This window comes from Tursiops truncatus, chromosome 7, assembly GCF_011762595.2.
Source record: "Tursiops truncatus isolate mTurTru1 chromosome 7, mTurTru1.mat.Y, whole genome shotgun sequence".
NCBI lineage: Eukaryota > Metazoa > Chordata > Mammalia > Artiodactyla > Delphinidae > Tursiops > Tursiops truncatus.
In genome coordinates, this window is record NC_047040.1 from 111,827,358 (window position 1) to 111,853,696 (window position 26,339).

The 26,339-nt window shown below is 38.4% G+C and overlaps 1 protein-coding gene and 1 pseudogene across 12 annotated transcripts in view; one reads left to right on the top strand and one right to left on the bottom strand.

The window, feature by feature from the left end:
- Positions 1–26,339, bottom strand: part of HERC2 (HECT and RLD domain containing E3 ubiquitin protein ligase 2) — a 230,744-nt gene that overhangs the window by 52,357 nt on the left and 152,048 nt on the right. For all 12 annotated transcript variants that reach the window (XR_012333188.1, XM_073807856.1, XM_019931803.3 and 9 more), the window contains 11 exons: positions 25,335–25,510; positions 22,046–22,157; positions 20,639–20,720; positions 20,389–20,532; positions 18,876–18,966; positions 18,393–18,570; positions 18,124–18,205; positions 17,872–18,043; positions 14,683–14,827; positions 13,802–14,027; positions 786–957 (listed from right to left, as the gene is read on the bottom strand). Coding sequence is in view for 11 of the 12 variants with exons in the window: in XM_073807856.1 (XP_073663957.1) it covers positions 786–957; positions 13,802–14,027; positions 14,683–14,827; positions 17,872–18,043; positions 18,124–18,205; positions 18,393–18,570; positions 18,876–18,966; positions 20,389–20,532; positions 20,639–20,720; positions 22,046–22,157; positions 25,335–25,510 (1,580 nt within the window). In the remaining variant the exon portion in view is untranslated. The remainder of the gene's footprint in view (positions 1–785; positions 958–13,801; positions 14,028–14,682; positions 14,828–17,871; positions 18,044–18,123; positions 18,206–18,392; positions 18,571–18,875; positions 18,967–20,388; positions 20,533–20,638; positions 20,721–22,045; positions 22,158–25,334; positions 25,511–26,339) is intronic.
- On the top strand, positions 9,722–10,062 carry LOC117312991 (NADH dehydrogenase [ubiquinone] 1 alpha subcomplex subunit 5 pseudogene; annotated as a pseudogene).

Genomic DNA, 26,339 nt, shown 5'->3' on the forward strand with positions numbered 1-26,339 from the left:
AGGGGGCAGGACAAGCGCTTATTGAAGGACCCCCTCATTTTTATAAGATAAGTATAAAAAGAGTTTTAGAAAAATACTGAATGTTATTACTATCCATCAGCTAAAAGCTAAAATACTTACTCCTGATCTTATTTATTGAATGACCACAGTGATGACAGGTGAAAAAGTGCCAACATAAATATGAGCCTCTGTATTTCCCTGAGAAATCTTCTTGGTTTGTTCAAGCCTGAGGGTAATTTTGTGTTTACTGAAGGCCAAATACCAAAGGTGCCTCACACAAGACAGCAAGGACTAAATGTCCTCTCAACGATAAGTCAGCCTTTGGTCTAAACTAATGTTCCTGTGTAAGTATTAATTTCTATTCATCAGATCCATAACCATGATACACTGACGGCTGGGGCACTGATTCAGGTTGTGAGAAAACAGCAGCAAAACGGTGGAAAACACAGCACTGCCAAAACTGCCTTATCAAAAGTGAAGGAGATGACAGGTGTCTTGAACATTACTGTATATTAGTAACAACTGATTCTTCCTCTCATCCCCCAAAATATGTTTAAAGTTTATTGGCCATAAAAAATAATGAAAATGTTCTTTAACTTGATTTTCTAATTCATATTTCAACCTCCATTAAAGAAAGCACAGATACCATCATTCACCATCAAAGGGTGTATGACCCAGAACTCACAGTATTTAAAAACAATACACACAACATTTTCCATCAAAAAACTACAAAAACCCAAAGCTTACATAGCTGTGGGATTTCAAAAGTTAGCAAACGAGCCTACCTGGCATACATGATTTGCAGTGCTGTAAGTATATGAGATAAGGCCTGCTGTTTGGCCAGATTTCCATCTAATGACAGGAGAATCTTGGCAAGAGAGGGGCGATTTGGTTTAGAATTATTTGCACCACTGACTTTATTACTGGTAGCAGAAGAGTCAGCATCAGAAGGCACACCTGAAAAAGGAAAATAAAATTTGGGTTCAATTGTTAAGATCACAGTTTGCTCTGTTTCTATCATTTGACCTTTCAGTTTAGTTCCAAGACACACTGCAATCTGCATTTTGCTATTTCACAAATTAAATATTAGTTTCATTAATGGTCTTTCAGAGTTTAAAAAAAATTATCTATACTTATCTAAAGAAGCTATTTTCAGCAAAGGTTCACTGTAAATGCAAACAGATATAAATACTTTTGCAAAATACACTTACAACAATTTACGCTATACATAAGTAAGCTTTGAAAATACTACAATAACTATCTGTATTTACTTATCATTGAAATGTAAAACAAAAAATAATCCAAAACAATGGTGAGAAGACAAGATGTTCACCATATACAGTCTTAGTGGACACATGTTCCAGCTCACTGCCCTGAGACTTCCCAGGCCTCAGCAGAGGGAGAGAACCAGGTGGAGCTCAGCGGTCTCTGCGAGCAGAGGAGGTAGAGCTCAGAGCCAGGGAGTCCAATGTGGCCAAAGTTCACAGGACAGGACGAGAGGAGAAAGTTGCCCAGAGAGTGCCCTGGAGATGTGCAGGTGCTCTCACTCACCCAGCTAAGGATGCAGCAGAAGCTGATGGGTGCCTACATAAAAGGGCACTGCCCAAAGCCAAAGAAAGAACTGCATGAAAGGACTGGAGACCCAGCACAGAGGCTGGGAGAAAATGGAGGGCCCAACTCGTGCCTGCTCCCATCCGCCAAATGGGAAGACCTCATAATTCACAAGACACTGAGTAGAATACTCAGTGGGGAAATAATTAGCCCCAGGCTAATATCAGGTCTGAATCCACTTAACAAATCCAAAACCAAGACCCAAAAAGATCAAACTGTTTGAGAGTAACTTAACTGTACCTAAGCTCAAGATTTATACACACACAAAAATCTCCAGCAACATTCAGGTTAAAATTCACACTGTATGGCATCCAACTAAAAGTTACCCAGTGGGCAGAAAGGCAGGAAAATACCACTCAATTCCGAAATAAGAAGAAAAATCAATTGAGCTAAACAATCCAGAACTAACACAGATATTACAATCAGCAGACAGGTTAAAACACTTATTATAGCTCTATTCCATATGTTCAAAAGAGAACCAGAGACATGAAAGATATAAAAATGCCCAAATCAAATTTCGAGAGAGGTAGCTAGGATGTCTGAGATTTAAACAGTTTGGTAACATTAACAGCACATTAGAAGATGAAGAAAAGACAAGTGAATTTGGAGACATAGCAATAGAAGCTATCCAAAATGAAACACAGAAAAGGAAGTTAAAAAATGAACAATGTCATTTATCTGTGGAACAACTTCGAGAGACCTAATATACATAGAACTAAACCTCCCAAAGAGGAGAAAGAAAGGTACAGGAAAGAAATTTTTTGTGAAGAATAGTAACTGAAAAATTTCCAAATTTGTTGAAAATTAGAATCCCGAAGATCCAAGAAGCACAATGACCCACAAGCACATGAACCATGAAGATAAAAACCATGGAAATAAAGAGAAAATCCTAAGAGTAGTCTGAGATAAAAGATGTTATGTACAGAGTTCCGGCAGAGAGCGCGGTGAGAAGCGGATCGTGGCCTTCTAGCCTGGGGCCCTCCAGGCCCTCCGACCTCTGGTCGGCAGGTGAACTGGGGGGCCCCCGGGACAGGCTCAGGCTGTGTCTTGCTGAGCCCCAGAGCCCTCACCGCAGCCGCCCACTGGCAGTGCCCGAGCCCGGAAGCAGCAACGAACTGCTCCCCCACCCCCACCTCCTTGACCTAATGGCGGCGGCCCCTCGGAGCCCAGATCCCGCCCACCGCCGGGTCTCTTGACCCCACGCTGCAGGGGTTAGGCGAAGCCTCCGGCAGGCCACCAAAGACATGGCGCCTTTGGGCGTCGGGCGTGGCAGGGCGAGAAGAATGACGGCCACTGGAACACCGAGGAGGGCCGTTAGAGCCTCGAGGGCCCGGGAAGGGGGGTCTACGTGGAGGCCAGCTCAGCCACCCTTAGGCCTTGGAGCCCGTGCGGATCCGAGACCTGAGGTGACCTCTCTGACCCAGTTGGACGAGACCTCACCTCGTCCGGACGGCAGACAAAGGCCTGAACGGGCCCGGAAGGTGTGCGGAGCCCCAATCGACGACGGGTGGAAAGTTAGCGGGTCATCGGGCGGTTGGTCGTCGTTCTACCAAGACCTCGATGTCGGAAGATAGAAACAGTAGAATCACGTACCACGTGCCGCCAATAGGAAGTGCCCGCCACCCTTCGGGAAGACTTACTGGCCGTTTATAGAAGGCCTGTGTATATAATATGAAAAAGCTGCTCTCAACTTTCCCCCCAACCTTTCGAAAGAAAACTTTTCACTACATATAGGCCTTCTAGATGTGAAGAGGGTGCCGACGTATGATACAGTTAAAGTCACATGTCTTGTAAATGCCCATTTGTTTCTTTAAAAAAACCGTAGAAAAGAAACGTCTTCTGGAAATGACTTTTCGAAATGGAGTTGTTTGACCGCCTCTAGAGGCGACATCAGGAGCCACAGAGGACCACGTTTGTTCAGTGGGTTAGAGGACATGGAATGGAAGACGTTGAGGAGGAAGAAAAGAAGATTCTGTGCCAGACTGGTCAGTTAGAAGACATTTGCGTATTAGAACCATTGTTTTGTGTGTGCATTTTACTCCTTACTACTGTATGTGTAGTTGACAGTAAGTACTTTTTTGAAATATCTAGTCTTACTAGATCTTCTAAAGTGCCTGATATATGTTCAAAGTAGAGGTAGTAAAAAGACATTTTGTAAATATCATTTTGTTAAAATTCGTATGAAATGTTGCTTTGGGGGGGGGAGGGGTGGCCAAACCACTTTTTTGAACAGTACGCAGTATGCACTGTGTTTGTTTGTGCACTGGTTCAAGGTCGGGGGGAGGAGAAGGAAGTGCAAAGAGCTCTGTGCCAGTGTGTTTATAGTGAGGCAAGATTAACCATTGTCTTTTTTATATTCCTGCATTTGGTTTCACTTTGCTGTGTATATAGTGTATATAATGGACAAATGAGTCCTAATTTACAACATCTAGTCTTTCTAGATGTTAAGGAGGTTGCCAGTGTATGACAAAAATAGAGTTAGTAAATAATACATTTTGTACATTTTGTGTTAAAATTTCTAGGAAAGGTTGTCTTCTGAAAATTTGAGCATGATAGCCCTCTGGGTTGGTGGAGGGGGGAGAGAGAGAAGGGGGTTGGTCTTAGAATGGCTAGAATGCTGGTATTTTGAAGACAGTTTCAGATTATAACTGTTACATGTGTGCAGTTCATTCAGCACTGCTCTGTATATAGTGGACAAATTAAGTCCTTATTTGAAACATCTAGTCCATCTAGATGTTTAGAAGTGCCCAACGTATGTTAAATGTAGAGGTAGTAAAATATCACTTTGTAAATAACTTTTTGCTAAAATTCACAGGAAGTACTGTCTTTGGGAATGTTAAATGTTAAACCACCTCTCTGAGCAGTATACTATTGTCTATACTTGTTCAGTGGTTTGGAGGAGGGAGGGAAAGAATTGCAAAAGGTAATATGCTAGTGTGTTCATACCTGGACATTGTCAGACAAAACCATTTTTTGTATGTTCATTTTGTTTTGCTGTGTATATAGTGTATATAATGGACAAATTGAGTCCTGGTTTTGCAACATCTAGTCTCTAGATGTTAAAGCGGTTGCCAGTGTATGACAAAGTAGTAAAATGAGCACATTTTGTATACTTTATTGAAATTCATAGGAAAGCTTGTCTTCTTTAAATGACTTTTGGATATGAATTTGTTCAACCACCTCTAAGCATTACATATGCATGTACTTGTCCACTGGATTGGCGGTGGAGAGAAGGAAGTGAGGGAGGAAATGGTTCAGGCCAAAATGGTCATATTTAGAAGATACCTCAGATTATAACCATTGTTACATGTGTGCAATTTTATTTAACAGTGCTGTGTACATAGTGGACAAGTAAGTTCTTATATGAAATATCTGTTCTTTCTAGATGTTTAGAAGTGCTTGATGTATTTAAAAGTAGTTTTAGTAGACTAATGCTTCTTGTAAATAGCTTTTAAAAACTGATGGGAAATACTGTCTTTGGAAATGGAATTGTTAAACCTCCTCTCTGAACAGTATACTCTGTGCTTGTTCATTGGGTTTAGGGAGGTGGGAGGGAAGATTGCAAAAGATGTTTTGCTAGCAGGTACTAGAACATTTCAACTTATCCATTGCTCTATATGTTTCATGCATTTTGTTTAACTTTACTGTATATATTTTGTATATACTGGACCAGTGGGTCCCAATTTTATAATATCTAGTCTCTAGATATTAAAGATGTTGCCAATGTATGACAAAAGTAGAGTTAGTAAACTAACACATTTTGTACACTTTGTGTTAAAATTCATTGAAAGGCTGTCTTCTGAAAAGGGCCTTTGGAAGTGAAATTGTAAATCACATCTAAGTGACACCTGTGCCTGTACTTGCCCAATGTTGGATGGATGGCAGAAAGGAGGTACTGGGAGAAATGAAGTGTTCTAGATTAGGATGTCCCTATGTAGAAGACACTTTCAGATCTAACTATTGTTACATGTGTGTAGTTTATTCAACACTACTGTGTATATAGTGGACAAACTTAAGTCCTTAATTGAAACATCTACTCTTTCTAGATGTTTAGAAGTGAACAATGTATGTTAAAAGTAGAGGTAGTGAAGTAACATATTTTGTAGATATATCCTTTTGTTAAAATTCATATGAAATACTGTCTTTTAGAAATGGAGTGATCAAAATGATCAAACCACCTCTCTGAGCAGTACACATTATTTTATTTGTGCTGGTTCAGGGAGAAGAAAGCGTAAAGGGCTTTATACCAAGACTTACCATTGTCTGGTGTGTCTCTGCGTTTTGTTTTACTTGGCTGTGTACATAGTGTACATAAAGGACAGAGGGTCCAAATTTACAACATCTAGTCTTCCTAGATGTTAAAGAGGTTGCCAGTGTATGAAAAAAATAGCCGATAAATACATTGTGTACACTTTGTGTTAAAATTCACAGGAAAGACTTCTGAAAACAACTGGAAGAAGTAAAATTATTAAAATCCCCTCTAAGCATTACAGATGCTTATTATTCTTGTCCACTGGGTTGACAGAGATGAGAAGGGGAAGCTAGACTTCTAGGCCAGAGTGTTCCTGTTTAGGAGACACTTTGTGACTATAGCCTTTGTGTGCAGTTTCTTCAGTGCTACTACGTGTATACATTGTGGACAAAATTAAATCTGTATTTGAAACATCTAATCTTTCTAGATGTGTAAAAGTGCATAACATATGTCGAAAACAGAGAGTTAAAAGTAACACCTTTAAAGTATTTTTTTCCTGTTAATTCATAGGAATGGTTGTATTGGGGGAGTGGAAATTGTTAAACTTGAGTCTTGGAGAGTAAGCTGACTCACTGGGTGGGGAGGTGGGGAGCGGACAGGGAAGGAAGTACAGAGAAGGGATCTGTGCCCATGAGTCTTTAGACAAGTTCAGATTGTCTAACCATTGTTCTACTTGTGTGTTTTAGTTAATATTGCTGTGTATTAAAGAATAAGCAAGTCCTAATACCCAAAGTATATTAAAAGTAGAGGGAGTAAAATAACCCCTTAATAAATGCCCTTTTGTTGGTTTTTAGGAAGGGCTGTGTCTTCTGGGAGCGTCTACATTAATCCACCTCTTGGAGCTAGATATAGTCCCGTACTTAGTCGCTGATATGCTGGAGGAGGGGTAAGAGGAAGGGTGAAGGGAAGGGCTCTTAGCTAATATCTCCATATCTAGAAGACAGTTTTAGGTTATAACCATAGGTCTAAATGTGCATTTTTGTAAAGTACCAATGCTTATTATAGACAAGGTTCATTCATTATTTTGCAACATCTAGGCTTTTTAGGAGTCCTGAGGTGACAATGTATGATAAAAAGTAGAGCTAGCGAATTAACCAATTTGTAAATATCTTTGTTATAATTGGTAAAAAAGTAGCATCTTGGACATGGAATTGTTAAACCATCTGAGAAATGTACACCAGGACTTGTTCATTAGGTTGGCAGCAGAGGGGCAGAAGGAAGTATAAAAGGGAGGGAAGTATGTGGATGTGTTCCTTTTTATATTTTGATGATAACCATTGATGGTGTGTGCATCTCTTAGCTGTACTATAGGAATACATTGTTAAGTAATTCAGTGGAAACATACCTCCTTGCTAATACTTTAATAGTTTAGATCAGATAATGAATCCTCTTAAGAGCATTATACTTTGGGTACTCTGTTGCTTTATATCTCATTTTTTAATTGAACATTAAGGGAATGTAGTATTTTAATCATAACTCTGCCAATATCTTAATCTAGAGGCCTGTTGCCATTTTTGCCTTTTCTGAAGTTTTTGTCGCCAAGAAAGGATTACATTTTTTTTCCTTCCAGATTGAGTTGGTGTAGTCTATTTTTGGTTATCAAAATACTCATAGCTTTGGGACTTTGAAACGGTAAATATTCATGATGTGTGAAAAAGCATGATACATAACTGTATGATCTTAATTCCATAAAAATGGATGCTTGGTTGTGTTTAAATACACAAACGAGACCTAGAAGGACACATCAAATGGTAAACTGCTTGTGATGATAGATGACGTTGTTTTCTGCTTCTTGTGTTCTTTGGTTTCCTATTATGCACAGGTTAACTTTTAAGAAATAAATGTTATTTTGAAAACCTTAAAAAAAAAAAGCTGTTATGTACAGAAGAACAAAGATGACAGCAAATTCTCAATGAAAACAATTTCAACCAAAAATTTTATACCCAGCTAAAATATACTGCAAACATAAAAAGTTGAAAGGAGGAACCCCAGACCTGAGCTACAAGACATAAAAAAGTAAGTCCTTGGGCTTCCCTGGCGGCGCAGTGGTTGAGAGTCCGCCTGCCGATGCAGGGGACACGGGTTCATGCCCCAGTCTGGGAAGATCCCACATGCCACGGAGCGGCTGGGCCCGTGGGCCATGGCCACTGAGCCTGCGCGTCCGGAGCCTGTGCTCCGCAACAGGAGAGGCCACAACAAGTGAGAGGCCCGCGTACCACCAAAAAAAAAAAAAAAAAAGTAAGTCCTTTAAGCAGAAGGAAAATCGTGCTAGATGGAAATATGGATCTCCACAAAGAATGAAGAACACCAGAATGTATCACTGATTCACTTTGTTATAAAGCAGAAACTAACACACCATTGCAAAGCAATTATACCCCAATAAAGATGTTTAAAAAAAAAAAAAAACACCAGAAATGGTAATTACATGAGTAAATATAGAGATATTCTTTTCTTTTTAATTCATTTAAATAGATAACCTAATGTTTAAAGAAAATTAATTTTTAAAACTGTCACATTTACAACATACAAAGAAATGTATAACAACAACAGCACAAAGGCTAGGAGGGAAGAAATAGAGGTATACTGTTGTATAATTCGTATACTATACATGAAAGTGTAGAATCACCTGAAGGTAGACTATGATAAATTAAAGGTGTATAATATATATCCTAAAGCAATCACTAAAATAACATAATAAGTTAGAGCTCAAAGAAAACAAAGAGAAAATAAAATCATAAAGAACAATTAATTCAAAGAAAGGCAAAAAAAGAGAAGAAAAAGAACAATGAACAGCTAGGACTAACAGAAAACAAATAGCAGTATACTGACTGAAAACAGATACATTAATAATCATATTAACTGTAAGTGAAATGAACACCCCAATTAGAGACTGTCAGAGAAAAAATTAAAAAGCTAAATACAACTATATGTTTCGTACAAGGAAGTGTCTTTTAGTAGGTTAAAAGTAAAAGAATGGAAAAGATATACCATAGTTTGCTGTGGTATATGGAGTACCATAGTTTAAGTACCATATAGCATTGGTCAAAAGAAAGCTAGAGTCACTATATTCATATCAGGCAAATTTGACTTTAAAGCAAGAATTTCAAAGCAAAGGGATAAAGAGGGTAATCTGTCATAATGATAGCAGAGTCAATTAATCAAGGAGAGAAAAGTAAATGTCCACATTAGAAAAGTAGGAAGATCCTAAGCTTCTTAGAAGAAAAGAATAAAGATAGAGCAGAGATCAGTGAAATAGAGAACAGAAAAACAATGAAGAAAAATCAAGGAAACCATAAGCTTGTTCTTTGAAAAAACTTAATAAAACTGATAAACCTCTAGGAAAGAGAAGGTACAATTACCAATATAAGGAATGAGTAATGACATCACTACAGAGTCTACAAATGTTAAAAGAAAAATAAGCAAATATTGAGACCAACTTTATGCCAATAAGTTCGACTTCCATCAAAGACACAAATCTTACTAGGAAAAAAAAAACAGATAACACTGAATCTATTAAAGGAATTAAATTTGTGGTTAAAAAACATAAAGAAACTGCACAAAGAACTCTAGGCCCAGCTGGCTTTACTGGTGAATTCTACTGAAAGAATACCAATTCTACACAAAATAAAAAGGAAAACTGAAAAGAAGGGAACACTTACCACTTCATTCTATGAGACCAGACAGAGATACTAATAGAAAATTACAAACCAATATCCATCATGAACAAAGAGGTAACAGTTCTTAACCTTTTTTTTTGGCAACTTGAATACAACAAGGTACAAAAAAAATAATCCACAGATCAAAAACAAAGCTGAAAAGAAATTTTTAAAATACATAAAACTGGGCTGTCATGGCGGCATGCTGAAGACGACCACTGGCCTTGTGGGACTGTGGGTATGTAAGAGTCCACCAAGAGGCTAAAAATATTGTATACAAAGATTCTTTATGTTCTTGGACAAATCCTTAAAAATGTACCATATAAAAGGTATATAGAACAGATTACAAATGAGAAGCTGCGTATGGTTAAAGTGGAGCCAGATGTTAAAAAATTAGATGAGCAACTTCAGGGTGGCCAACTAGGAGAGGTGATTCTTTAGGCTGAAAATGAACTAAGTCTGGTGAGAAAAATGGTGGAATGGAAACCATGGGAGTCTTCAGTGGAAGAGCCTCCTGCCAACCAATGGAAATGGCTAATATAAACATCATTAAATGACTTGTGTTTTCATGGGAAACTGACATAATTAAATATTCTGTTATATTAAAAATGTTTCCATATTCATCTTATAATCAAGAAAACTGATATAAAACATATTGAGGAGACTTGTTAAAATTGATGATTATGGTAATAGGGACTTGTGAATCAATTCTTGATTTGCAGAGCATTCATTCAAATTATTTCCAAGATGATATTTTTTAAAAAAACAAAGAGGTTGTGGGAAGATTTGAAAGTTAATTGGAAAAATTCCTATAGATTTTCAACACAGGGACCATATTTGAAAGGTGAAGTATTTTTAGTAGTATCTTCAACACAGCATTTAATTTTTTTCATTCTGAAAAAACATAAAAGGTACTTAATTATTATTTAAACAAATTTATAGGTCACTGTTTGAAGTGAAGTAGTAAGAAAAAAACCATCAAATTAGAATTTGTTGTATACTTGAGAAAACTGATTCGGTATTTGAAGATTTGAGAAAACTGATTTGGTATTTGAAAGATTTTTATTTATAGTGGTAGTTGGAAAAATTTTCCTTTTGTCTCATTTAAGGAAGTTAGCTTTCTGGCCCTTTGCCTTTAGTTTTCTAGATCAACCAAAGTACATCAGGATAGAGAGAGAATTTCTGTAAAACAAGAGACACTAAGAGTTGCTAAAGTTTATCCAACATATAGATAGGCTTACATTCAAAACATCTCGCTGTATGGTTATAACTTCAAAGTGGAATCACTAAGTGGTTTTCACTAATTTCCAATATGAGTGCAGCCTGGATATCAAACAGAAGATAAATGCTCTTCAAAGAATGAAGCAGTTTGGCAAGTTTAAGGTTAAACAAAAATAAAATTACTTTTCATATGTCCTTAAAATACATATATATAACTGAATGAAAATGAAAATACAACATACCAAAATTTGAGAGATGTAGCTAAAGCAGTGCTGAGAGGCAAATTTATAGTACTAAAAGTTTACAATAGACAAGAGGAAAAGTCTCAAATCAATGATCTAAGCTCTCACCTCAAGGAACTAGAAAAAGAATAGAAAATAAACATAAAGCAAGCATCAAGATGAGAACAGAAACCAATAAAACTGAAAACCGATAAACAACAGAAAATCAAAGAAATGAAAAGTAGCAAAACCAGGTGGGGTTTATTCAAGGTATGGAAGACTGACTCAAAAACCTTAATAGAAATATTCATAGCAGATTTTACTTCTAATAACCCCAAACTGAAATAATCCAAATGTCCTTAAAAAGATCAACTGTACTTCTACACACTAGCAAGGATCAACTTGAATATTTCTAGATAATAGCAAAGAACAAAAGAAATTATTAAAACACCATTAACAACAGATGAACAATATGAAATATTTAGGGATAAATATGACAGAAGATATACAAGACCTGTACACTGAAACTACAGATTATTGCTGAGAAATGTTAAAAATCTAAACAAATGGAGAGAAATACTACATTCAAGGGTTGGAAGATTCAATACTGTGAAGCAAGTCCCAAAATGATCTATAGTCAGTGCAATCAAATTTCCAAGTAGGCTATTTTATAAAAATTGACAAGCTGATTCTGAAAGTTATATGGAGGGGCTTCCCTGGTGGCACAGTGGTTAAGAATCAGCCTGCCAATGCAGGGGACACAGGTTCGAGCCCTGGTCCGGGAGGATCCCACATGCCATGGAGCAACTAAGCCCATGCACCACAGCTACTGAGCCTGTGCTCTAGAGCCCACGAGCCACAACCACTGAGCCCACGTGCCACAACTACTGAAGCCTGCGCACCTGGAGCCCATGCCCTGCAGCAGGAGGGGCCACCGCAATGAGAGGCCCATGCACTGCAACGAAGAGTAGCTCCCCCTCACCACAACTAGAGAAAGCCCACGTGCAGCAACGAAGACCCAATTCAGCCAAAAATAAATAAAATTTTAAAAATAAAAAAATAAAAGTTATATGGAAATGCAAAGGGTCTAGAATACCGAAAACACACTTGAAAAAGAATAAAGCTAAAGGATTACCAAAGCTTGAATTCATTCTTTTATAAAGCTACAGTAATCAAGACAATGTGGTATTTGCATCAAAATACAAAAATAAATCAACTAAACAGAACTGAGAATCCAGAAATAGATCCACACATAAATAAACAACTGATTTTTGACACAAGTGCAAATTCTTTCAATCAAGAAAGGATATTTCTTTTTGACAAATGCAATTGAAACAACTGGATATCCATATATCAAATATAAATAAATAAATAAATTTATTTCAATCCATACCTCACACCATATGAAATTTAACTCAATTATGAAAATTTATGAAATTTAACTCAAGATCAAGCATAGACCTAAATAACTAAAACTACAGAACTTTTATAAGAAAACACAGGAAAAGGATCTTTATGATCTTTATGATCTTGAGTCAGGCAAAGGCTGTTTAAATACAACACTCAAAAGATAAAAATGGATAAACTGGACTCATCAAAATTAGAAATTTTTTGCTCTTTAAACTTCACCTAAGAGAATGAAGAGACAAGCTACATTGGGAGAAAATATGTGCAAATCATATATCTGATGAAAGACTTGTACCCAGAATACATAAAAAGTGTTCAAAACTCAATAATAAGAAAACAAACAACCTAGGTTTAAATACAGGCAAAAGATTTGAATAGACACTTAAAACATATTTGGGTGGTAAATAAGCAAGATGCTCAACATCATTAGTCAGTAGGGAAAAGCAAAGCAAAACCACAATGAGATAACCACTACACATCTACAAGAATGGCTAAAATTAAAGACTGACCACACCAGGTACAGACACAAATATGGAGGAGCTAGAGCTTTAGAACAAACACTTTGCAAACAGTTTGCAGTTCTTAAGAAGATAAACCTACATCTACCAAGAATTCCTCTCCTAGGTATTACCCTAGAGAGAAATGCAAGCATATGTCCATATAAAGACCTGTACACAAAGGTTCACAGCAATTTTATCTGTATAGCCAAAATTTGGAAACAACCCAAAAGTCCATCAACAGGCAAATGAATAAACCAACTGCAGTATACCCATAAATAAAATGCTACTCAACAATAAAAAAGAATGAAATACTGATACATGCAATGTGGATGAATCTCAAAATAATTATGGTGAGTGAAAAAAGTGAGATTAAGAAAAAAGTACATGCTGTATGACTTAATTTATATAAAACTCTGAAGGGCAAACTGATCTATAGTGACAGAAAGCAAGTCAGTGGTGTGCAGGCAGGGTGGGTCTACGAAGGGCACACGGGAACTCCAGGGTGGTGCACGGGCTCATCCATTACCTCACCTGTGATGATGCTCTCCCAGGCATGCACAGATCAAAGCTGATGAAAACTACACTTTAAAGGTGTGTGGCTTACTGTATGGTGATCACACCTAAACAGTTATTGAAAATACCAAGTGCCTATACATGTCAGGTGGTTATTGTAAAGTCTCCCCTGTTTGCACATGTGCACAGCACTGCCAGACCTGACCTGACCACAGTACAGGAATCAGCCTTGCACTCTCTTCCAAGTTTTCCTTCCAGCATAAATCACAGCACAGTGCGCCACGATGATTCTGTGGCTGTGGTTCAGAATGCAGTTAGCCCAGTGCCACAACCCCTAATCTGGTAGCGACACCACACATTCTATCGACGGCATGCTATAGCATACAGAGGGGTCTCAAATAAAACACAAATCTGTGTTACCTAAATAGGAAGCACCTAAAGGGTCTCTTGCGGTCTGGAAGAGGACGGGCTCGTGGACGGAGGGTGTTGCCACGTCGACGGTTGTCCATGCCACACTGTGCGAAGACCCGCAAGCCACTCGCGTGATCTTCTGGCCTTCTAAGCCTTGCACAAGTGTGGGCTTTCTATTAACCGTGGTCGTGCCATTGCCCTGCTGGCCGTGGTCATTGTCACCCCAAGCATATACCTGTTAAGGGGGAAAAAACAGAATTTTTCAACATTTCAGAACATTTGCTCTAAATTTACTTCAAAATTCTTGCCAATGACTACAGATGGGTATTTACTTAATATCAACCCAATGAATTCATCTATTTTGTTCTGTTACAGGAAGCAGGGAAGTTCTCCTCTTCAACTAAATATAGTAACTTATTTTTTCCTTTATTTTGCAAAGAAAAATGATCAAAAAAATATGCTCACTTTTCAAGGAATTTACTTCTTGGCTTTACAGAATTAGAAAGTATAAGTCATTTTTAATTCATTTGATTAAAGTACAGTGTGCTGATTTGTTGTCATAAGTCAATGTCAAAGTATATCATCTATGAGCTTGTCACGGGATGGCCTCTCATGGCGGAAGAACGAGTAACACTTGTCAAAGATAACTTTATTTCTGAAATGAAGTACATATATCTCCCCATCAGGCATTAGAGTGGGAAACCCCATGGCTTTATAGCCTGCATCAGTCAGCAGCTCTTTCCCGGGCTGCTCACCCATGCTGACAGTTAGGCAGATATACACAGGAACACAATGGACAAAGCCCACCCTCCTGGTGCCCCAGTACTGGGACTCATGTCGTTTCATCATGTTACACTACAGACAAAAGGACCTGTCACAGGCTCGCTTACCTGCCCCGCGTCAGTGACCGCCAGGCAGTGCAGGGCCCCGACGGCCACATGCACAATTTTCTTCCCTCTCAGCCCTTCCACCACCTGCGGTTTCCGCACATGCACATCAGAGCCGTGGCCCAGCCTGAAGTAGTCCCCCTTCCCCCTGCAAGGAGGTCAAGAGCGAGCATTTTTAATACATGATTATGGTGCTGGCAATGCCCCACAGGAAAACACTCACTGTCACAGCGCTAGAGGCAGCTCAATGATAACATCATACACAGTGCCCAAGGTCTTTGAAATTACTGTTATTATCATATTGTTCTAAAATAGTATACCATTAATTCAAATTAATTCATTAATTCTGCTAGCAAGATCCTTCATGTGTGTTTTACATTTAAGTTACTGAGGTAGGTTTCATCTAAAGAGATTGAAAACATGGCACGAAACCTCAAATGGCTCTTAAAATACCTCTCTGCTATAATTCTTCCTCAGCTGCCTTTGGGTCATGATACTCAGGCTTAGGCCATCACACTGCCTGGCCGTGGTCAGCTGGATATTCCATTCCTTTCTGATTTAGTAAAATAATCTTTCACTAGAAACAAACATGAACTTTTTCAGGGATCAAATAAATCAGAAATCTGTTTTCCACGCATTTGATCACTAGGCTTCTTGCACGGCAAAGCAGCAGAAGAAACCCTATACATACACCTCACCTAAACAAGAAAGGCAAAACTGAAACCATTTCCACTAAGATCAGGAACAAGACAAGGTTGCCCATTCTCACCACTATTATTGAACATACTTTTGGAAGTTTTAACCACAGCAATCAGAGAAGAAAAAGAAATAAAAGGAATCCAAATCGGAAAAGAAGACAGAAAGCTGTCACTGTTTGCAGATGACATGATACTACACATAGAGAATCCTAAAGATGCTACCAGAAAACTACTAGAGCTAATCAATGAATTTGGTAAAGCAGCAGGATACAAAATTAATGCGCAGAAATCTCTTGCATTTCTATACACTAATGATGAAAAATCTGAAAGTGAAATTAAGAAAACAATCCCATTTACCACTGCAACAAAAAGAATAAAATACCTAGGAATAAACCTACCTAAGGAGACAAAAGACCTGTATGCAGAAAATTATAAGACACTGATGAAAGAAATTAAAGATGATACAAATAGGTGGAGAGATATGCCATGTTCTTGGATTGGAAGAATCAACATTGTGAAAATGACTCTACTACCCAAAGCAATCTACAGATTCAATGCCATCCCTATCAAACTACCACTGGCATTTTTCACAGAACTAAAACAAAAAATTTCACAATTTGTATGGAAACACAAAAGACGCCGAATAGCCAAAGCAATCTTGAGAACGAAAAACGGAGCTGGAGGAATCAGGCTCCTGGACTTCAGACTATACTACAAAGCTACAGTAATCAAGACAGTATGGTACCGGCACAAAAACAGAAATATAGATCAGTGGAACAGGATAGAAAGCTCAGAGATAAACCCACGCACATACGGTCACCTTATCTTTGATAAAGGAGGCAAGAATATACAATGGAGAAAAGACAGCCTCTTCAATAACTGGTGCTGGGAAAACTGGACAGCTACAGGTAAAGAATGAAATTAGAACACTCCCTAACACCATACACAAAAATAAACTCAAAATGGATTAAAGACCTAAATGTAAGGCCAGAAACTATCAAACTCTTAGAGGAAACCATAGGCAGAACACTCTATGGCATAAATCACAGCAAGATCCTTTTTGACCCACCTCCTAGAGAAATGGAAATAAAAACAAAAATAAACAAATGGGACCTAATGAAACTTCAAAGCTTTTGCACAGCAAAGGAAACCATAAACAAGACCAAAAGACAACCCTCAGAATGGGAGAAAATATTTGCAAATGAAGCAACGGACAAAGGATTAATCTCCAAAATTTACAAGCAGCTCATGCGCTCAATATCAAAAAAACAAACAACCCAATCCAAAAATGGGCAGAAGACCTAAATAGACATTTCTCCAAAGAAGATATACAGATTGCCAACAAACACATGAAAGAATGCTCAACATCACTAATCATTAGAGAAATGCAAATCAAAACTACAATGTGATATCATCTCACACCGGTCAGAATGGCCATCATCAAAAAACCTACAAGCAATAAATGCTGGAGGGTGTGGAGAAAAAGGAACCCTCTTGCACTGTTGGTGGGCATGTAAATTGGTACAGCCACTATGGAGAACAGTATGGAGGTTCCTTAAAAAGATAAAAATAGAACTACCATAGGACCCAGCAATCCCACTACTGGGCATATACCCTGAGAAAACCATAATTCAAAAAGAGACATGTACCACAATGTTCATTGCAGCTCTATTTACTATAGCCAGGTCATGGAAGCAACCTAAGTGTCCATTGACAGATGAATGGATAAAGAAGATGTGGCACATATATACAATGGAATATTACTCAGCCATAAAAAGAAACGAAATTTAGTTATTTGTAGTGAGGTGGATGGACCTAGAGTCTGTCATACAGAGTGAAGTAAGTCAGAAAGAAAGACAAATACCGTATGCTAACACATATATATGGAATCTAAAAAAAAAAAAAAATGGTCATGAAGAACCTAGGGGCAAGATGGGAATAAAGACGCAGACCTACTAGAGAATGGAACTGAGGATATGGGGACGGGGAAGCGTAAGCTGGGACAAAGTGAGAGAGTGGCATGGACATATATACACTACCAAATGTAAAACAGCTAGTGGGAAGCAGTCGCATAACACAGGGGGATCAGCTCGGTGCTTTGTGACCAGCTAGAAGGGTGAGATAGGGAGGGTTGGAGGGAGGGAGACGCAAGAGGGAAGAGATATGGGGATATATGTATATGTATAACTGATTCACTTTGTTATAAAGCAGAAACTAACACACCATAGTAAAGCAATTATACTCCAATAAAAACGTTAAAAATAAATAAGTAAACAAACAAAAAAAACAAGACAGACAAGTTTGGGCTAAAATTTCTCCAGTGTTCTTTTCTAAACAGCCCAGTTATAAGGGGAAATTTCTTATAATATTGTCATTAATCCCAACTCAAAATAAATTAAAAAACAAAGATGCCTGAACGAGTAAGAAAATAAAGGTTTCCCCCTCCCTAAAGGCCCCAAACAGACACACTGACAGATGACAGGCGTTTACGTACCATGTCCACACCACTCCCGACTTGGTGAGGGCCAGGGAGAACTGTGCTCCGCACTCGATCTGACACACCCCCTGTCCATTTAGTCTCTCAATGTTCTGGGGAATGTTACAGCCTTCGCTTCCTCCCCGGCCCAATTTTCCAAAGTCACCATCACCCCAGGAAAATACCAAACCTAGGTTTAAAAATATATACTTTAGGCCAGTGTCTCACAATGTTCCTCCCCCAGCAACGTGGAGTCAGGACAGGACTCACCTTCATCAGTCAGAGCCAGGGTCTGTGCATCTCTACTTCCACACGCCACCTGGATTACTCTGTGACCAAGAAGGACTTTCACCTACTCAATCACAAATTTAAAAACAGAATCAAGCACAGGCACTAAGAAAGCAAGGGGGATTTTTCCCCACAGACTGAAAGCCAATACTGGTCATGTCTTTATGAACTGTCCTAGACTGGGAGCTTATCTTCTCTGGAAATCAGCAGGTGGTAAACTTTCTGCAAGCAACAAAAATGTGTATAATCACCATTTTGGGCTTCAGCTGTGTTGTGTTATCCCCATGTCCCAAGCGGCCGTACTCTCCGAGGCCCCAGGTGTACAGTTCACCACTGGATGTGAGGGCTGCACTGTGCGAGCTCCCACAGGCAATATCCCGGATTCGCTTGGTTTTCAGGGCCTCTATCAGCCGTGGCTTGTCACAGTTCCTAAAGCAAGATTAAATAATATTCCCTATAATCAATCCAACCTTTTTAAAGAAGAAAGAAAAGGACATCAACACTGAGCCACATTTAGTCAAAACAACATCTTTAGATTAAGTTAACTATCAAACCTTAAAACAGAACATGTGAGGCCAAACCACATTCATAGACAATTTTTAAATATATTTTTAAGTTCCGTTTTCATAAATAACCCATCCTACTCAATTTTCTACAAAAAACTATCAAAAAGCATTCACTATTATTAACAGTAACAGTTTCTTATTAGCAAGTAATGAAGAAAATATTCTTACATTCTACTGAAGTGTCCAAGTTTGCCATCATCACCTTCACCCCAGGAAAACACTTTCCCATCAACAGTTAAAGCTGTAGCGTGCCGTCCACCTGCAACATTCACACAGAGAGAGGCTGCCAAAGTTGGTTTACAAAAGTTAACAGCACAACTACCATGCAGTAGGTGTGAATATGTGTTGAATAATTGAGTAAATAAGATGAACATTTCAGGGTGACAAATATATAAAATAAGTGAACATTTATTAAACTACAAAGTTTAAGTCCTACAAAGAATTTTACTCGCAAAGAAGCAGCAAAATGATATTATTTATTAATGGGGTTGCTGCTATGTTAAATATATAAAGGGTCAAAATTCAGATGGAAAAATAAGTACATTTGTGATTAGACAAATTATCAAATGCAGTGGCAATTAGGCTTTTGTGAAATGTACCTAAACAATGGAATTATTTAAGCAAAAGTACCATCAATTGCAATTAAGGCACTATGCTCACTCTTCCCAAAACAATCAGTTCATGCTTTTTCCCCAGTATGGCTCACTCTCCTAGTCCATCCACCCCGGCTCAGGACTGAAGAGCATTTCCTCTCTGTCACTTGTGTCCACCAGTTCCTAGGCTCCTAATACCCATTCGCACCCTATCCCTTGCCAACAGAGCCCACATGATCCAGGGCAATGTGCTCAGCTAAAAACCACGCTTCCCAGACTCCCTTGCCCACAGAGGATGGTGACAGAGGTGCGACAGAAGTGAGTGAGGCTTCCAGAAAAGCTCTTTGGAGGGGCAGAGTGGGCCTGAGGAAAAGGCCTATCTTATACGTTCACCTGTGGCTGCAACGGGGGTGGACAGCAAGCTAGTGCACCTCACAGGTACTGAGGCTGCTACACTGGCCCTGGACCCCACCTCCAGGTTTCTACAGAGAATGGTAAAATGCCATCTTGCTCAAGCCACTACCGTTTGGATTTTCTGTTTTAAGGGGTTAAATCTAACCCTATCCAGTATAGACACGAACTCAGTTTGTATCTAATTCAGTTCATTTCCTCAGAGCACAGGGCTTTGAAATGATACTCAAAGTTTCCTGAATTGAAGCAGTGTAATTTTTTTTTTTAAATGGTTCTTTCTTATCACTGGAATTTACAGATACTGGGAATCTGATGAAAGTTACAGGCTCTTTCCCCAGAAAAGTAACACATATTTAAGCACAGAACGTGATGACTGCAGAGATGCTATGAACCTGAGACCACAAGCTCCAAGATTAAAAGCCCCCTCCTTTGGTGAGGTATGCCCCACATGCCTGGAACGCCAGCAACCACTGGCCTCCAAGAAGCCTCGTGCAGCAACAATAATTAAACTCTAGACCACCTGGAATTTTACATTAACCAACTTTTATTCCTAATAGTTAAGTAAAATTTGAAAAAGAATGCAAAGACACTTTAGGGGAAATTGTTTACGGCCCCAGTTAATTACAGAGCACGAACAACAGGCTTATCTGTGCACCAGTGCAAAGCCTGGCTCTTACCTGAGTGAACGGCCACCTTCTTGACCACGTAACTGCTGAGAGCTGTGATCTGTCGAGGAATGGGCACAGTCCCACTGGAGAGGCCCAGCCCCAGCCGGCCATTCGTGGCTTCTCCACAGGCATACACTTTCCCTTCCACTGTCACTGCAAGGAACAGGAGTGAGGAAAGGACTCACTTTTCACAATGCAACAACTATGTTTTCAGTCCTAAGCATCATATAAAACTTTTTAAATATTAGAATAATCATACCTGCAAACAAACTTTTAGAACCACCAGCCACCTGTACTACATTTAAAGCAGACAGTGTCTCAGAGAATGAAGGAACTTTTATCTAAAACAAGAATTTTTTTTAAAGGAAAGGAGAAAAGAGAGAATGTTATTTACACTTTTAAAATTACAAGTAATCTTACTAGATGGTACATAGAATTACTGTTAATTTACATGGTTATATTAACCAAAGTTCTTGTCTCTTAGATATACACAAGTATTTTAAGGATGAAATGATATACTGAGATTGACTTTAAAATGAATAGGAGTGAGGCTGTGTAGGAAATAAAGACAAAAATGTGACCATCTGCAACTGTTGAAGCTGGTACAGGGACAAGGGGACTCAGGTCCCTATTCTTTCTACCTGGGTACATCTGAACATATCCATAATACAAGGCAAAAAATAAAATACACATAATGTAAAGATATAAACAAACATTTGGTAAATTACATTTTATTTCAGGTCATGTCCTGCTCATTCTTGTTAATTCTAAGAAATTATACACTTAAATTTCCCATTAGAGATGGGTGTGATTTAATTTAAAATTATCAAAGCCCCTGTCTAAGAAGCCCTTTATGATTCCTATGTGTCAGAAAGTATCAAATAGTCACTACTACTGTGGAAGAAGAATGTTCATCCCAACCGTGAAGCGCCAACCTATCTTTCATGTGCAAACCCCAAAAAGGGCCATGCCCTCGGGACCCCCTAGACAGCCCCTGTCACAGCTGAGGCTCCCAGAGCTTCTGGGCCTCACATATCTCCAAATGCAGGGCAGGAGCCTCAAAAACAGATGTAACTCGAGGCTGCTGAATTGCATAAGATTATTTTCATTGTACTAGAACCACAAGACTTAAAATGAATGAGTTCTAACTTTCCTTTTCAGCTCCTCGGCAATGCAGATAACAAGGGATCTTATGATGGGTGAAGTCTCATGGAATACTAAGTAGTGGAGATGCTCATCTGAAAAGAAACTGTTTCCAGACACTAAAATTCGGAGGAATCTCTTCCTCAGTTAAGAGCCACACTGAATTCAACTCTAGTTCAAATGCATCAATTGTTGTACCTACTCTTTAAAATATAATTAATACTCTACAATTTTTACCTCTGTGCTTGTCAAATCTTTTCAAAAGTGTATGTTCTAGTTTACAAAACAGCAATAATGCAACTATATCTAAAGTGCACTATTTTCCAAGGACAGAGGCTTCTCAGAAACTAAATTTGATAATGTCTGTAAGTTCATGTCAAGAATTACTTAAGAAAAGTCAACTTTAAAAACAACATATAAAAGGAAAGACCATTATAAAAACTTCAAGAAGCATGGCTGTTGCTGGGCCTGTCTGGGTCTGAGCAGCATGGGGTGGCGAGGGCACTGGGTATCGGGCAGGTACCTTGGAGCCCTTCAGCCCTCCCAGCTGGTCCTTGTCATTCAGGCCCCACACAAACACTTTGGTTCTTATCGTAGCCGCCGATTCCAGACCTGCAGCCTTCTTTCTAATAAGGCTAATCAAAGGAAAAAAAACAGAAATAGAGGTCAGAGTGAAAAAATTTTTTAAATAAAAAGGAAAACAACCTCAAGCACACAGTTTGCTGGTTACTATCAGAAACTCTTAAAGTTTTGTTTTAATTCAACAAAGCCTGAAGTATACACAGGAGTTGGTGTTCCAGAGGGTCAAAATTTCTAGATACCAGTATGCTACCTTTCAATACTAGAATTTAACCTTAGCTTTTTATTCTGGTGGAGATCTTCCCAAGAGACACCGTGCAGTTCTCTTTCTTCTTGTATACCAAGTTGAACGTGACAGCTTTACTGCTTTTACAGCAATTACCGCCCATCGCCTTAACGCACAGCTACTGCAGATGTAACTGGAGAGAATGTTGGTTAATGGCGCCAAGAATCACCACCGGGACTGGCATTGTGGCCATGTCCCTAAACCTCAAACCCTGTTTGGTCATATTTTCCCCGCAAAGAAATAATAAAATGGATGTAGCCACATGGCCTCTGATGTACTCAAACACAAACACATGTCCCGAGGCAAAATGCAAATTTCTTCCTTTACACCCTCTGCCCACTGTGCTGGCCAGCTGTGTTGGAGGAGGAGGTCCAAATCTCCATTCTGCCAGGGGAGGTCTCACCAGCCCCCCGAGGCTCCTGAAGCACAGGCCATCTCATTCATCCCATCTCCTGACCTGCCCTCGATGGGTTAAAAGTTTGATCAACAAAGTCCACACATTATTCAAAATAAAATAAAAATTAAATTAAAAAAAAATTTAAATGACAAAATCACAGTAACCGATGTCCATGCATTAAGTGTTAACTATACTGCTAACACTTGAGAAAAATGGCTATTGTTACTTCCAATTTGTTGTACATCATAAATAAATTAGATTGAATCAATTAAAAAAAAAAGTCCATCAATTCTTGAACACGATAAGAACACGAAGTACATGGAACAATGTTAGATTTGCTTGGTTGTCAGTTTTATGCCAGGTGGTAAGAAAACTGTTGCTTCTGTGTTTGAGGTTTTAGCTTTTTGCTTTTGTTCTATTTTTATAAGCTACAATAGACAACTGAAGACTCCAGAGATTAGCTTACAGCTAGGTAAGATTTTTTAACGTGTTACATACTAATGAATATTTACTTTCAGGGATCAAAATTTTATGGTTTGGGGATAAATGGGTAGGAAAACTCTCATCCCATACCAGGCAAAGGAGAGCAAGTATATGTACATTCTATTTGAAATACCCTGTAACACAGTGTTACTCAAAAGTATGTAAGGGATTCCACCAGTGTTGAGACATGTAAGGACTGGTACCATGTAAGCATCAGCAGGGGGAACAAATGCCAGCGGGTGGTCAGTGAGGGCACACCCTAGTTGGGGGCTTGCCCTGTGGGAGACTGCTTGGACCATTCATTAGTTATTAGCTCATTAATGATATTTGAAAGGAAAAAAAATTACATTCAAATATCTAGAATTTCTTTTGTGAATGTATCCAGCTGTGTAAAAATTTCACCTATGAGTAAAGCTCAAACTTTTGTGGTTATTTCACATATATAGTACATGTACTAATTATATTTGCCCAATTCATTTTAGTAGCTACCGAATAAGAAAATGTGACTCTAGAATCCTTTCACTTAAAAATCCCAATGATTTATTTAAGTGAAATGTCATTTTCCTCACTTAATTAAATTAATGCATGTAGACACAAACAGTTTGAACTGTAACATATAGTATAACATATATTCTAGATAAGGTAGTGTTATAAGACTATTTTCTCTTCAACTTCTTTGCAAAGCTTCCAAAATGAAACAAGACAGGATCCAAGCCCAAGATCCCTAGAATGACCTGATTTATCACCACAGTGGCCACCTCTTCATGATTAAGAGTATGTGCTTAATAGCAGTGCAGAGCCAAGCTCCTTTGTTTCAAAAGGACAGACTGCTCACGTCACACACTAGAAAGCACTCAGTGCTAAGGGCAGTGATCAGCAGAGCTCAGCTAGCACTGTTACCTGCCTCTAGTGAACATCTGCAAGGACCCAGCTACACCAGCAATACAAGAGAAACACCTATCGACTTGGCAATTTCACTTTTAGCAATTTATTTGTGAAAAGACAACTTATCTGAGGACAGTAATTGCCTGCACTGTTTGCTGCTGGGACGTAAACAGAGCTCAGAACAGACACTGCACATGAGCCCTCCATACAGGTCTTGGAATAAAAAGCAAATGTGCACAGACCTGGCAGACACCTTTCTTCACCCTTGGTATATGATGTTCCCCTGCCAACACCCCTTACTGCCCACTTTGCTTTGATGGGGGGAGTTTTTCCTTGTTCTCCTGACAGCCCAATGCTCCTTTGCAGTCGCTCAAAGCACCAGGCCCTTCTCCTTCGTGCACTTCCCACAGCCATGAGGCCACTCTAATGTGTGTGAGTTTGTCTTGTTTTATTTAGCATGTTCACTACAGCATTCACAGGACAGAGAACAGGGTTTAGCCCCCAGTAGGTGTTCAATAAATATATGGTGGATGAATAAATACAGTAATAGTCATCACTACAGGGCTCATACAAAATAAGGAACTGAGTAAATGAGAACTTAATCATGAGATGAAATATTGTACAAAATAAAATTATACAACAGAAGGCTAATGATACAGATATTCTAAAGATGGATGTTACTCATGGTTGCACAATAATGTAAATTTACTTAATGTCACTGAACTATACACTTAACTGGTTAAGATGGTAAATTTATGTATATTTTATTGTAATAAAAAATTTTTAATTTAAAAGTTATTAATAAAATTCTTAACAAAAAAGCCTGTAAAATACATATCATACCACACTATCTCCAAAGGAAAACACAATTAGGGACAGATAAAAAAGAAAACTACAAGAATATATACCAAAATATTAACAGTAATATTTCAGGTAGAAAAATTAACATTTTTATTTTCCCTTTTAAGTGAATTTTTCTAAATACAATGTGTTTCCACATTAAATTTTTCCTAAAATTAAATTAAATCATATTTTTGAATATGATTTGAACATTAACTAATACTTAACAAATAGTCCTATCGGCACTAAACTATCCTCATTATGAGATACACTCCAATTAAACACTGGCTTTTGAAAGTCAGAGTTTGGGCATGAGTACCACCAACAGCAAAAAGCTCTCACCTCCCACTGTTGCCTTTTTCGTCCTCTTCCTCCTCATTATCTGAAGCTAAGAAAGGAACTGCAGCCAAATCTTCCTCCTCCGCACGTATCCGTCCCAGCAGGATGAGACCATGGATTTTACAATCAATTCCTGAGCTCCTGCACTGCTTTATTGCAATTTCAATATACCTGTGATACTAGATACAAACACAGTAAGCTACAGAGTTTTCAGAATCAAACACATTAGATACTTTAACTGGAGAGAAGGACATATGAGACATGGAATGTGTGGAAAGTTAGAGCCCCTTTACTTAAGTTCTGGAAATACTAGGCAGGGTTGAGGCAGGCACATTTGAGTGGGGTTTGCTTTCAAAAGAAGTCGTTAATTCACCAAGGATGTTCATCCAAGGCATGGGACTCACAGTAATTTTCTTACTAAAATGAAATAGTATGATAGCCTTACTGAATGACTCCAAAACTTTTCTGTCTTAAAGCTTTCTTAAACCAAGATGATTAAGAAAGAGATTAGGTGTCAGGTAGTCACAAAGGCTTCATAATTTTTAAAACATAATAAAAATACTTGATTACATACAAATTAGAGAAAACAATACAGAGTCCCATAACCCCATCACCTAGTTCAACAATTATCAATGGATGACTGATTTTGTTCATATATGGATTATCATAAGAAAATTCCAGGCAGCATGTTGTTTTAAAACTTTAGTATGTATCACTGAAATACAGGCATTTAAAAAATATATCCACAGTACTATTATGATAGCTAAATCAATAATCTTATATCATCTAAATGCTACCAGTGATCAAATTTTCTAATCATCTCATAAACATCTTTCTATTTTCAGCTTATCCAAATCAGAATCCAAACAGGATGCAACCTCCCTCTGTTACACCTTTGCCATTCATTTTTTAAAGTTGGCTCCCTGTCCCACAGAATGCCCCACCCCCCGTACTTGACATTCAGAGTATTCTTCTATTCCTGTATATCATGTGAACAAACACTGAAAC